Source organism: Vipera ursinii (assembly GCF_947247035.1).
Source record: "Vipera ursinii genome assembly, chromosome: 1".
NCBI classification, from domain to species: domain Eukaryota; kingdom Metazoa; phylum Chordata; class Lepidosauria; order Squamata; family Viperidae; genus Vipera; species Vipera ursinii.
In genome coordinates this window covers 318,497,954-318,512,127 of record NC_139512.1, presented here as the reverse complement: position 1 = coordinate 318,512,127, position 14,174 = coordinate 318,497,954, and the positions used below count along the sequence as shown (strand labels likewise).

Here is a 14,174-nt window from a genome sequence, read left to right as displayed (position 1 = left end):
AGACCTACCATGTCTCCTTCTAATATTATTTTTTCATCTTGGAAAAATAGGTCTGCCTACTAGGCAGATACCCAGTTCAGACCAATGTAGTGGCAATCCTGCCTGGGGATCAATCTTACTGAATCCAGTAGAGATGTTTTCTGAATAGACACAGGCATTTGAGTGAGCATATGTTACGCTGCCAGTGAAAAGGGCCTTTTTTAGATAAACCAAGCATTACTTTAAAAAGATTTTATTTCCAGTTACATACATATCCTACCAGTTCTCTGCTTTACCTGTCTTGGCCATCTTCTCCCCAGATGCCATTCTTTGGAGCATAAAAATAATCCAGTCTCACAGTCCACTAATTAAAAAGCCCAGCCTGCAAAGAAAATGAAATAAAAGATTTGAAATAAGGGAGAAAAAGAAGGAGGAAAAAGAAAAAGAAAGGAATTGCAGTGTAAGAAAAAAAGACAAAAAGAGATTCTAAAGTTAGCTTTCTTCTTAACCCAGAGAGCAGTAAATTCAGATTATGAACTATCAGGGTGGAAGTCAGGACACAGCCCAAAGTTCAGTGGCTGAACATAGACGGTGCAAATAGAAAGTCCAAGTTCAGTCCCTGACATTTCTAGATCAATTTTCTAGAAAGTGATATAAAGAATTCTCTGTCTGACACCCTGGAGAGGTCTTGGCAGTTAGAGGTGACAAAACTGGACTAGATACATGCAATACCAAGCAGCTTCCTCTGAATGGATAAATTACATTTTCTTGATCTATGAGGACAATTAACATTTCAAATTAATCTGAAAATCAAAAGACTCACAAGCTGCTGGATCATTCATTTACTTTGCATTTCTCTTTTCAGCATGAAAAATAAAAATGACAACCCAGTTTTCCTTTTCAAGGAACTATTCAGATAGATACCTGCAACAGAGATAAAGAGCAAAATAATTTCCTTTGTTACTTAAGGTGGGTTCTTGTAGGTTTTGAAGATGTATTCTTCACTGATACATGCAACTTGAGAGCTCAGCTTTTATAAATAATTAAACAAGCTTATTTACTAGTAATAGGAGCCCCTTAGAAAATGAGATGTGGTAACTTTCCAAAGCCCAAATCATCAGTCAGTCACAATTATGGTTCAAATAATCCTATGTTTACTATTAAAATCCACCTCCACTTTCACAACCCCCCCCAAAGGAATACAGAAAAGCAATAAGCTTTGAATTACACAGAAATGTTCTGGTATGCAAATTGCTCCATATTGTATCTGAAATTCAGTAGGACAAGTTCTGCATCCATGCCTGAACAATGGGCAAGCTCTAAGCTTTTGAATTTAGAAACTAACAGGGGACAACAGAAATCAAAAGTACACACTTTCACGTATGTAGACATCCTGTAAGGGTGGAAAACTCATCTGTTCTTTGTATACCATGGTCTGAAGAGCTAAATTTTTTCTACGTCTGAAGAAATTTTTTATGAGTACAAGTCTCTCATTAGGGAATTTGAATTCCATACATTCATTTGTATGTTTGATACTCATTATTAAATGAGTAAATTATTTAATTGTATAACATAACATGAATATGTAACACTAGTTTTACTTACCGCAGAAGAGATGCATGCTTTGTCTGGCCTTCCTTCCTTCCTTCTTTTTCTTTTTTGCACACAACAGACATCTTTAATTTTTAAAAACCGAGAAAAAAGCTCCTAGGTCAGATCAAATCCTTTGCTCAAATTCTTTCTATGTTGAAATCAATTCAAGAGACAATTGTTTTAAATTATGAGGAGACTAAAATAATTTAAATAACACAAATGAGCAACTCTCCAACTTAAACTTACAAGCAGAAAACGTTCAGAAAATGGCCATAAAGAATGAACTAGCAACTGAGAAACCAGAAGAAAAAACAGTGGAAACAGACATAAAGATAGAGGATTCGAAAGAAGAAACCAACAGACAGGCACAGATAAATAAAAATTTGGAAGACCCAGATATAACTCTGGAAATGGGAAAGACATTTCACTTTTCAAGACTCCAGATCATATTTGAGGACAAGAAAGAAGAATTGATAGAATGGATGACAGAGCTGTTAGGAAAAATGCTGAAAACTGAGGAACAAGAAACTGAAGGAGAAAGAAAATGGAGGCTGTTTAACAAATATGAATGGATTAAGTGTTTTTACATAAATACTTTAATTAAATTATCTTTTTTATTCCAAATAATATATACAGAAGCAGAGGAAGAAATACTTGGTGACTTAAATGTACTGACTTGCAAAGTTATCTGGCAAAGGAAGAAAGCTAGAGTAAGACTGAAGAAAATAGAGGTCCTGAATAATTAGATGTATTATACCATCTAATGGATGTTTGAATATGATTAAAAGAATAGACAATTGTTAGAAATAAAAGGACCATTATGAATTATTAGAAGGATGTGATTTGTAACTAGGATTTCTGTAAAATGGAAAATATGAAAATACTAAGAGGATCGGTATAAGGGAAGCTTTTAGTTACCCAAAAATAATTATAAGAAAAATGATAATTGATAAAGTTATTTTGAATATTGATGGGAAAATAAAATTGAAAAAAAGAAAAAAAGACACTATGTATAACATTAGAACCATGTGAAGATAATAATAGTAATAATAGTAGTAGTAACAATAACAATAACAACAAATAATAATAATAATAATAATAATAATAATAATAATAATGATGATGATGATGATGATGATGATGATGATGATGATGTTGGAAGGGACCTTGGAGGTCATCTAGTGCAACGCCCTGCTCAGGCAGAAAACCCTATACCATTTCAGACAAATGGCTGTCCAGTTTCTTTTTAAAAGCTTCCAGTGTTGGAGCATTGGTGAATGCTTATATTTAATTTTATAGGTATTAATAGCAGTAAGAATTATACTTGCATAGTGGAAAAATGATTATTATTGGAAGAAGAGAGGATCAGGGAAATACTGGATGGTGTTGTATTGGACATTTTGAGTGAAAGTTAATATATACCACTGAATGATAAAGGAACCCAGACACCGAGTTGTTTATTGAGTACTTATGATTGTAAAACTTGAAATTAATAAAATATTTAACAAAAAACCCAAATACTTTGGTCAAATACTTTTTAAGGCATATATTCCTACAGCAACCATCAAGAAAGCCCAGAAGCAGAACAGGAGAAGTAATAGCTCCACCACCACTACTATACCACTACTACCCTGAAATTGTTACTTTCAGATACACTGCCTTTACACACCACAGAACCAACTTTTCCAGTGGGCAGTCTCTCTTTGTCCTAGAGCAGTGGTGGCGAACCTATGGCATGCATGCCAGAGGCGGCACTCAGAGCCCTCTCTGTGGGCACCCACGCTGCCACTGCCAGTAGCTTGTGCAAGTCCATTAGGCCGCCACCGCTGCCCGGAGTGGCAGCCCCACCCAACACAAAGGAGGCAAAGCAGCCAGCTAGCAAGCTCAAGTAGAGATGGTAGAGCACGCCCATACCCAGCAAGCCAAAGGCCATCCCGAGCAGGGAAAGCCGGATCCTCATCAGCGCCATGGCTCCCCAGTCCCATCTAGGATTGCATGCCTCCTCCCATCTATGCTGGGCCTCCTGCCCACCACCCCACCCACCAGAGACCCCCTGGATCTCCCCCAACCCTGCCCAGCCCCCACAGGTGTTCCCCCAATGAATAACATCAAGGTGGCCATGCCCACCCAAGTCACGCCCACCCAGTCTGCCGTGACCCGTTGGGCCATGCCCCCATGTCCCCCCTGAGGGCACCACATTGCTGATGCAGCCCTGGCACTTTGCGATAAATAAGTGGGTTTGGGGTTATGGTTTGGGTACTCGGTCTCTAAAAGGTTTGCCATCACTGTCCTAGAGTGTTTATGAGGTTTTTCAAAATCAATATCCACTTGACATACAAGCAATCAAAATCAATTTCTCTCTGTCAACTGACAAAGACCCCAAAAGACAATGTTGGAATGTCAATGGAGAAGGTGGGATAGATTTTTTTAAAATTTGGCATTATTCCTTTTCTATTTTTTTTAAAAAAGAATTAAATTAGCTGGATTAAAGGTTAGCAGTGGCTCAGCATATCCATGTTTTGTTCCTGAAAGAAAGTTAAAAATCACCTGGTTATTTTTGTCAGCTTGAAACAAATTGAAATGGTATATTTTCTGGAGACAAAAAGACACACATGACACAGCCTCCCCCTGAAATACCCATGGCCGGCAATGCTTTGGAGCCAAGCTAGCCTTCTACTTGTCTAACGCCCTTTAAAACTGTCCTAGCAGCTGAAGCTCATCTGCACATTAACAATAAACAAGCATGAAGCCATATGCCCATAAAGGCAGATGGGCTTTACTGGCTGCCTCACGTCCTTTCCCTCCTTGGGAAAGACCTGGGTGTGTGTGTGTGTGTGTGTGTGTGTGTGTGTGTGTGTGTGTGTGTATCCAGTTTCCACAGGCCACACCCATTACTGTAAGGCAGTTTCTCAATCACCTCAACTTTCATGAGTGGACTTCAACTCCCAGAATTCCTTGCCGGCTGGGGAATTCTGGGAGTTGAAGTCTATACGTCTTGAAGTTACCGAGGTTGAGAAACAGTGCTTTAACGGGATAAAAGAGGGCCCTCCCCGTGCCTAGTCTCTGCACTCACTCCACGCGTACGAAACGTCTCCTTCGCTTCGCTCCCTACCAATTCTGATCGAAAAAACAGCAATACTGTGTCAGACGGGGCTTTCTTCTTTTTTTTTACCATCACCCGAAAGAACCTGTAATCTGGGCTAGATTGCGGCAAGATTCCTTCCGGGCAGCAAAAAACGGAACCTCCTTTTCTATTTATTGGATGAGAGACTATAGACCAGGGGTCGGCAACCTCGGCTCTTTTATGACTCGTGGACTTCAACTCCCAGAATTCCTGAGCCAGCGTAGCTGGCTCAGGAATTCTGGGAGTTGAAGTCCACGAGTCATAAAAGAGCCGAGGTTGCCGACCCCTGCTATAGACCAAGTATTTTTTTTTAACCAGCCTAACGCAGGCCTTCGCGGTTCCTTCCACCCTGAAACCGGCCAGGCTCCGAGTTAACTGCACGGGAAGCCTCTGGGGAAGAAGAGGGCGGCGCGACTCAATTACTCTTTTTACGTCGTGAGGCAACCGCCGAGGCTCGGCCCCTCGCCGGATCCGCCTCTTTCGGCGCTGGGGAGGAGTCCTCATGGCCACGGGCGAGCCTCCGGGTCCAAAGGCACAAGGCAGCCCGGCAGATGGGCGGCTACCCCCCTGCAGCAAACGGGGCCGAGGGTTTGGGCTCGTCAGCCTCCGCCGGATGACGGGCAAGCTGGAGGGAATTCCACGGGAGCTGCTCCGCACCAGCCGCCGCTTTGGGATGCTGAGCCGCCGCGTCGTCAGCATGTAGGAAGTGCTTTGGAGAGTTCAGGCGAGGAGCGGCTGGCGGAGAGTTCAAGCGGCTTTCCTTCTGGCGCGGCTCACGGGTGTGTGTGGGGGAATCGGGCCGAGCGACCCTTTCTTCAGCCCGGGACGCAGCTGCCGCTTCACCCGGAGCAGACGGCAGCCCGCGGCGCGTCGCCAACCCCAGCTGCAAAGGAGCGCCTCCTTCTGCGATGCCGGTTTTAATTTCTCTGGAAGGCAGCCGAGAGGTGTCGGCTTGCGTGAACGGGTGGGATTGATGCCCTTTTTAATTAGGGTTTTCCATCACGATCTTCCAAGTGACCGGCGGGTTTATATATATATATATATATATAAGCTTGTAAGCCGCCCTGAGTCTTCGGACAAGGGCGGGATATAAATGGAATTAAAATAAAATAAAATAAATATAGATGTAAGGCTAGCCCTACGGTTAAAAGATGTACACGTTTGTGGTGCGCGATGAAAACAGCAGCATCTATGCTGAAGTCTCTAAAATTCTCCTCTCCACTGGACAATGGAAGAGGCTCAAAAGAGATAATCCCAGATTCAACCTCATGTTGGGCGAGAGAAACCGGCTGCCTTTTGGGAGACTGGGTAAGCAAGCCGCACGCGCGAACGTGGGCACACCCGGCCGGGTCGGGGGAGGGGGGGACGCAAAGCATGAGGCGACCTTTCTGCGGAGCTGGTCGGGAAGAAGGGGTCCCTGGCTTTTTCGAAGCCCCGGCACCTGATCGGCCTCCAAGACCCACCGATCTGCAGGCGGCGGCCGAAGTTGGGAAGTGCTGGCGAGAGGGGTGCGGTAGGGAACGCCTGCCAAACCGGGGTCTGCAGATGTTAGCAATGGGGTGTTGTCTGCTGCAACACGGGAGTGATTTTATCCTTAGCGAGCCAATGAGACTAGCTGGATGCCAGGTTGTGAAAAGGGTGGATGTATATCTGTTGGGATTAGAAAATATTGCAAGCAAATACAGGTACCGATGGTTGTTTTTTTTTTTGCATGTTCTTGTTTAAACCGGGGTAGAATCACCCGATAAATTAGCATTGTTATTGAAATCTTTATTTTGCAACAATATCCTGGAAAACGGATATCTAAAATCAAAATAAAATTACAGTAATATAGTTTTTACAGCTTTCATAACAATTCATGTTGTATTTAAGTTGGTATGTCAGTGATTTTTTTTTCCAGTTTGAATGCAACTTCTCTGCACTCCACTAGCCATGATTGGGATTCTCATGTGTATTTAACATTTGCTGACACCTTTGGCCATTGAAAAAAAAAATCCCGTTTTTTGTTTTTTGCAATAATATTTTATATTGCTCAGCAATAACAAACTATTCAACATGATTGTGCCAGATGTCAGGCATCAAGTTCTCTCCTTTTTTTCTTCAAGTTGGTTTGAACTGGGTGCAGGGTATATTTAAATAGCCTACAGACTGGATTTTCTATGAAGAGTGAGTTTTAAAGACTGGATATATTTGTTGAAACGATTCATAATAAAAGTAGATGGAAAAGTGTCTAAGCATTACTAATTTCCATAACCCATTGAGAATATTATAGTATGCATAGACCCAGTGTTTTTAGTACAGTATGTTTACTCAGAGTGCAGTCCCCATATAGTACAGCATGTTTACTCAGAATGCAGTCCCCATGCACTTGAGAACAAGCTCCAGGAATCTCAAATGGGATTTAGCTTTATGTAGATGCAACCATCTGTTGGGTTGTGACTCAGGCCAGGATTATGAATATAATGGATTTTTACAGTGATTTTTATTCAAGTGAATTGTGGAATGTTTTTTTCCACCCTGGGGTAATCTTTGAGAAATACTAACAATTATTCAATCAAAAAAGCAATGTTTATAAATAAGCAGCAGACTTATTTAACTTGGCATCCTTCACTCCAACTCCCTGAATTCTCTGTCACTATGGCATAAAACTTTGAACTGAATTGTTCAAAGTTATTGGTTCAATAACTGAGCCACTTTGCGGTGGAAGAAAATGGATTTTACAAATTTTCTCTTGCTATAATTTAAAAGAGGCTTATTTTCTTCAAGCTGGGTATTTTAAAATTCAGTTCATGAACTCTGCATTACACTTTCAAAAGCAAAGAAGAATAGCTTCCTTTTATATAGTGACTTCTTATATTATTGTGATGTTAGTCACAACAATCATTCCAGTTGCTGTTAAATCCATGCAGCTTTCACTGGCATCAGAAGGAGACAGAGCTGTCCAGGCCTCTAGAAGGCCTTGGTTGGACTCACAAGTTGAGTAGGATTGAGCCTGGTTAGAATTTAGGTGGGTACCTCTAGAGCAGGTATATCAAGCTGCCAGCCGGTGGGCTGGATGCGTCATGCCAAAACCACACCCACCCCATTGCCGGCAATGGGGAAAAAGTTGTGATACGTTGCGTGATGTCGCGAAACATCCCGCGACGTCACGTGACATTGCGATTTGACATGCCTGCTCTAGAGAATTCTAGGGCTATAGAGTAGATTGAAGTCACCAAAACCATCCTCAATCCCCCAAGACAGTGGCAAACTACTACTATTATACTCCTGCCAAGAAGATGACTTGGTTATTCAACATAGGCACAAGGAATTCAGCTCAACTTGAAAGGCTTTATTTCTACATTTATATGTATAGTTAATCTGTAGGTCCCATTAGATTTAGTCTTCTTACATAATTGAAGATAAGTCAATTGACGTAGCTTCTAAGTGCTGTAAATAAGGAATAAGATTTATTTATATATAAATTATAATAGATTATCCAAGAATAAAGGCAATTACTAAAAGAGGGCTGGGCTCTCCACTGATTTTTTGTTTCTAAAGTTGGACAGTTCTCTGTTAAGAGATGCTTTAATTTGGATTCTTGCATGGAGTAGCAGATTGGACCTGAGGGCCTAACTGGCTTCTTTTAATTCTGCAATGGTGTGACTTGCTGAATGTGGAAAATGACCTGGAATGTCTGGAACAGGAGGACCAAGTCCTATGAGTATGTTTAGCTAAAGATATTATCACTGAAGGTAATAGCATAGATTATAGATTTCTATTCAATAGACCAGGGGTGTCAAACTGCCAGCCCATGGGTCAGTTTCATCATACCGAAGCTGTGCCCACTCCATTGCCGGCAATGCAAAAAGAGTCGTGATACGTCACGTGATGTGGCGAGTTTGACACCTGTGATATAGACTATACCTCTTGCTTTCCAAACACTATTCTTGTGGGTGTTTAGAGTGGTTTAACACTAATAGTTCTCTAGCATCCTTGGATTCTTTGACAAAAAAATAGCTCTGCTTTGAGTTTTCTGGTAAAACAGAAAATGTGTATTCAGAATAGATGTGTGGCCATAACATTGCAGCCGTGATTTTTATACTGAACTGGATCCTGCTTAAGGAAACCAAACAAGACCCTATGATCCATTTATTAAAAGAAGAGGCAGAATCATTGAAGCTGCCTTGGGGTATTGTGCTCATATGAGATTTCTGCATTGCTCTGTTCCCTTGATTGTGCCTCCTTCCACAGAAGCATCTACTCTCTGATTTATACCTGCTACAAATCTTTGGCATGATTTCAAAAAGAATAGACATTACTTTTGCTTCTATTTTTGAAGTTGAAATGAAATAAACTTGTAATTGGACTCTTGCCACCCTAAAAGTCAGCCCCACTGTCTCCCCTGGCCAGTATATTGCCTAGAAGTAAGTGGAATTATAGTCCAATACATCTGGAGGACATCAGTTTGGAATCAGCCGCTAAGTGATACTGGCAGTTGCTTAATTTAAAATAGGATGAGTGCTCCAGCAAATGCCAGGCTACATAATGTCATAAACATTCTGACTGTATAACAGGTTATGTGCTTGTTTGTGCTGAAGGCCATTATTCAGTGTTAGAAGTGTATGAGTAAGCAAAGTAAGATGCTACAGCAAAAAGTTTAAAGAAAAATATGCTTATTTAAGAAGTATTCACTACGCATGAGTAAATTTAGCTGCGGTTATCAAGTAGTAAGTCACCTTTCAGCAGAAGGCAAAATCCTGTGGAACATTTTATGCTACAAATCATTCATGATGGTGTAAATATTGGCGTGGTTCCTTTGTCAGACATCGGATGTCTTCCAGTTTCCTATGGCTGAAACTGGAACTACTATAATTTCTGGGCCAAGAAATTACTCATTACTCTGGCAATATTTTTCCCCCATAGGTATTTATATACTGTTAATGATACCAAGGCTGGGGATGGATGGATTTTAGGAAATTGTTTGATTTCTCTTTTAAATGCAATAGTCCTGTTAGCAAAGAATTAGCTAGGCTGAGCTATCCTGTATCTGTTTCTTCCTCAAATTCTGCCTCTATGTTAAAAACAAAACTTGAGGATAATGGGCTCAGAATCCCCACTAGCAGAGGAATACTTATACTAAAGAAACTGTTATAGTTCAGGTTCTCTTTTAGTTCAGGTTGTCTTTGCTACTTTTGACCTAGGTTTCTCTTGATCTGAGAGGTAAATGATTTTATTTCTCTTGCTTAAGCGGTAACAAGAGAATGGCATAGGCATAATATTTTCATTATTAAGACTTTTACGTAATACATGTAATGTTCTGGATTTGAAGCAGAAATATATGAATATGGCACCATTCATGCCTTTTTCTGGGATGACATCACAACTATGGAAGGCTGAGGATAGCTCTGTCATCTTGACAAATGGATGCTTTGAGGAGTTACCAACTCCTGTGAATGCAGCTTTGTGCACTACCCAGCCATAAAATTGATACTTTACAACCAGCTAAACCAGACATGTCAAACACAAGGCCCGGGGGCCAGATGCGGCCCGCAAAGTGGTTTCATGTGGCCCACGAAGCCATCCTGGAAGCAGTGAGGGAACGGCCTCCACTGCCTTGGCCCTGGCCCAGAGACCCTCCTTCTGCCAGAGACCCTCAGATCTGTCCCACTCCTGCCCAGGCCCCCATAGGCACCCTTGATGCCAACGATGTAGAGCTGGCCACGCCCACCCAGTAGGCCATATGCACTCTAGCCACGCCCACCCAGTAGGCCATGCCCACACCCTGGCCATACCCACCCGGCCCCTTGAGGGCAACTGCAATGCTGATGCGGCCCTCAATGAAATTGAGTTTGACACCCCTGAGCTAAACCAATGTGCTGCTCCACGTGTTTTAGAGTTACAGTTCCCAAAATTACTAGCCAGCATAGCTAAGTCTAACAAGTGGTTTAGGCCACAAGCTTTTGTGAGGCCAAGCTGGCTGCAAATGTTCCAACATATCTGGAGATTGCCAGGTTGGAAAAGCTGGCCATGTTGGTTTTGACAGTTCAGGAAAAGATACTGAGTTTTTTCTATCCCTTATGAAACTTGAAGAAAAAAACTTAATAAACTGAAGAAGGCGTGGAAATGTAATGAAATTATTAAAAGCAAATCTTGCCAGAAGAACTAAAGCAATTAGAACTGAGGATTGAATAACGTGAGTCAGCAGTGAGAGAGGTCTTTTTAAAAGACTAATGGCTTGCATTAGCAGAAGCTTTTGGTTCATCAGCATCATAAACGGGGAGAAAGTGACAAAATTGTATTATGAGGTCATGATACAAACCTTGTGACTTATATACTTGTCTCCAATATTAAGATACAAGTATAAAAGGATGGAGATTGTGTCCTGACATCACTGCATGGATGTCATCTTTTTTTATATAATTGTGGTTATCTGCAGATGTCTCTAGTTCAAGTCCAGCTTTCAAGAATGGTACTGGATTTAGTAGTGTTTGAATAAGGGCTCAGCTGGTGATGCAATTTATCCCCATTTGAATACTTTGAGGCTTTCCACACATCAATTCATTCATGCCCAGTTTCACACAAAGAGTATTAGTGCTGCATGGTATCTTTATGTAATGGAGATGAGAGACATTTATAGGAGGGAAGAGAAGATTGGGTTGCAAAATAGGTAAGACTGGTCTTTTAAAAAGAAAGCAGGGTCTATAGTATTGCAAAAATGGAATTACAGCCTCTAGAACAAAGGTTCCCAACTGGGGGTGTGAGACAATATTCCAGGGGGCACGAAAATTTGGGTTTTCAAAATTGTAGTATGTATGCATAATTTGTTGCCGTTATTTCAAACTTTTTGTAAGGGGTGCAAGAATATATCAGGAGCGTTCTAGGGGTGCGTGGTATAGAAAAGGTTGGGAGCCACTGCTCTAGAAAGTGAGAACTTGGAAGACAATAACCGTCAAGAAAAATAACCATCTTTAGGGATTTTTGGAATGACAAGCAAAATACTCTGCAATGATTTATTTCCTTTAATTTAAGAAAAAGATCAATAGATAGTGGTTTTTCCTGCCTTAATTGACAAATCAAACTCTCTGTGTCTAAAATTTCAGTTCATCAGAGGTGATTAAGAAAATAGAATAAAAGCTTTCTGGCAAGAATATGGTGTATTCTTTTGAAGAGCATGAAGCTCCAGTCAGTGTCAATTATGTATTGTGGTCTTAGACTTTCTGCATATTCACATTGTTTAGAAAAAGAAGAAAAACAAGAAAAAATAGAAAACATTCTGCATATATAGTTTTACATATTCTAATGAATCTTATTTTTTTATTTATTACTGTTGTCAGTTTGCGAGGTTTTGAGGCTTTAAATTTACCCCCTCAATATACTTCTGATTCTGAAAACTGTAGGTTGCTTGGATTGAAAAATCACCTTGATTCTTTTATATATTATCTGGGAACCATAATGTTCTGGTTCAGTAGTTAAAATTACTACAAAGTAATAGACAATATGGAGAAGGGAATAAAGGGGAACAATGTACAGAAATCTTGTCCTACTACATTCATTTTTCCAAAAGAAAATATCTGTTCAAAATTTTTAATGTTTCCAATTTTTCTGGACCCCCCACCAAAAAAGATATTGAGGTAGGAATACACAAGTTTCTCTCCCCCTCTCTCTAATTACATTTTCTTTTTACTCTCAATTTTAACTTTTTTTGAAAGATTACACCATGTATATATAGCTGGGCAGGTCCCTTTGAAAATCTGTATCCCTCAAATTTTATTTGTTTATCAACCATTTTTTTTGTTTATGTTGGGTTACTAACCTAATGCCTCTATTATATCTAGTGCAGCAAAGTCCTTTTACTAATCAAAAATTTTAGGATAACTACTGGGTTTACTGGATTATATTTTCCATTTTGTTTAAGCACCAATTCTTTTATTCTCTCAATAGCCATTGTTTCCATTCCAGGAAAAGTTTTTTGCTTAGTGATCCTCTAGTACGGGGGTCCCCCAACCCCTGGTCCATGGACCAGTACCAGTCCGTGGCATGCCAGGAAAGCCCCATCCACAGGCAGCACACAAAACCACGCTCCCTCCATGTAACCGGTCCCTGGTGCCCAAAAGGTTGGGGACTTCTGCTCTAGTATTTTTGGGGTAGGGGGAATGGAATCTGTCTTCACTTCTCTTTATTAACTGTTGCAATACTTGGTAACTACATTTGACAAAGGAGTCTAAACATTAGAATATTTCCCTAATCTTGTCAAATTCTTCAAGCAACCCCACCAAAACAAAGGCGAGCAAGCCTGAGTCCAGTTAAACCTAGATCTAAATCCAAACATGTCATGTAACACAGAAGTCCCTGACCTTTTGAGCACCAGGGACTGGTTCCATGGAGAGAGGTTTTTCCGAGGACCGGAGGGGCCGTGGTTTCATGTACTACCTGCAACTGGTTTCTGGCATGCCATGACCTAGTGCTGGTTCAGGGATTGGGGACCCCTGATGCAACATGCTCAGAGCAACTTCTTTTCAAGAGCCCATCTAGTTCCTGGTTAGGTATTGTGAGGGCTTTGCAGGAATTGCCGATCAAAAATTTATCCAAAATTGGTCAAAAGATTCGCCACCCCCCTGAAAGATTTGCTGATGATGCTTGAGGCAATTCAGACTTCCATAAAAGGACTTTCTTCATTTTTAAGCAAAGATAGTAAGATGCCTAAATTCAGTGTGATTGTGTTGCTTTGCCCATGATTTTCAGCATCAGTTAGTGCAATCCAGGAATCTGCCTTATAAAAAAGTCATTCTGTTTGTCCTCTTCATCCTTTGTCCTGCTGATCTTCTCAATATCTGCTGACAGATCACCCCACATTTCAAGGTGCTAGGAACTGAATCTGTGATGTTGCTGCATGCAAAGCAGTTTGTCTTCTAGTGAAGTGTAGAAAAATATAAGATACCTAATTTCTTCTAGGAAGGCGTCACATTTTTTTTGTAGATCTGGAACTAGATGGAGATAGTTAGCAATATTCTTTCACTATTTAGATAATGTTATTTGTTAGCCCATGCATAATTATGGGGAGAGTTCTTAATCATCTTCCAAAAATATGTATATAAATCAAATATATGCAAGATATACAAGTTGCTGATATTAAAAATTCTGCAGTAAACAACTTTTTTTTGTTTTTAAGAGAGTGGAGATTAATAATGGTGTTATCTATATAAATGCTTGTTTATTTGTTTAAAAAAGCATTTCCAGAATGCAAACAACATGGATGTTAACATTCCCTTTTCATAGGTCATGAACCTGGACTTACACAATTGGTGAACTACTACAGAGGGGCTGATAAACTTTGTCGAAAAGCTTCTTTAGTGAGGTAAGATACTTTTACTTAATTTAATTTAATTTAATTTAATTATTATATTTGTATACCGCCCTTCTCCCAAAGGACTCAGGGCGGTGAACAGGGCGCATATAAAAATACAGATTACAAAAATTAAAAAAAGAATTAAATAAG

The 14,174-nt window shown here is 40.5% G+C and overlaps 1 protein-coding gene across 2 annotated transcripts in view; it reads left to right on the top strand.

Moving 5' to 3' along the window:
- The first annotated feature begins 5,208 nt into the window (after window positions 1-5,208).
- Window positions 5,209-14,174, top strand: part of TTL (tubulin tyrosine ligase) — a 26,248-nt gene continuing 17,282 nt past the window's right edge. For both annotated transcript variants that reach the window (XM_083350157.1, XM_083350156.1), the window contains exons 1-2: window positions 5,209-6,004; window positions 13,955-14,033. In XM_083350157.1, coding sequence (XP_083206283.1) covers window positions 5,848-6,004; window positions 13,955-14,033 — 236 coding nt within the window. In that variant the 5' untranslated portion in view covers window positions 5,209-5,847. The remainder of the gene's footprint in view (window positions 6,005-13,954; window positions 14,034-14,174) is intronic.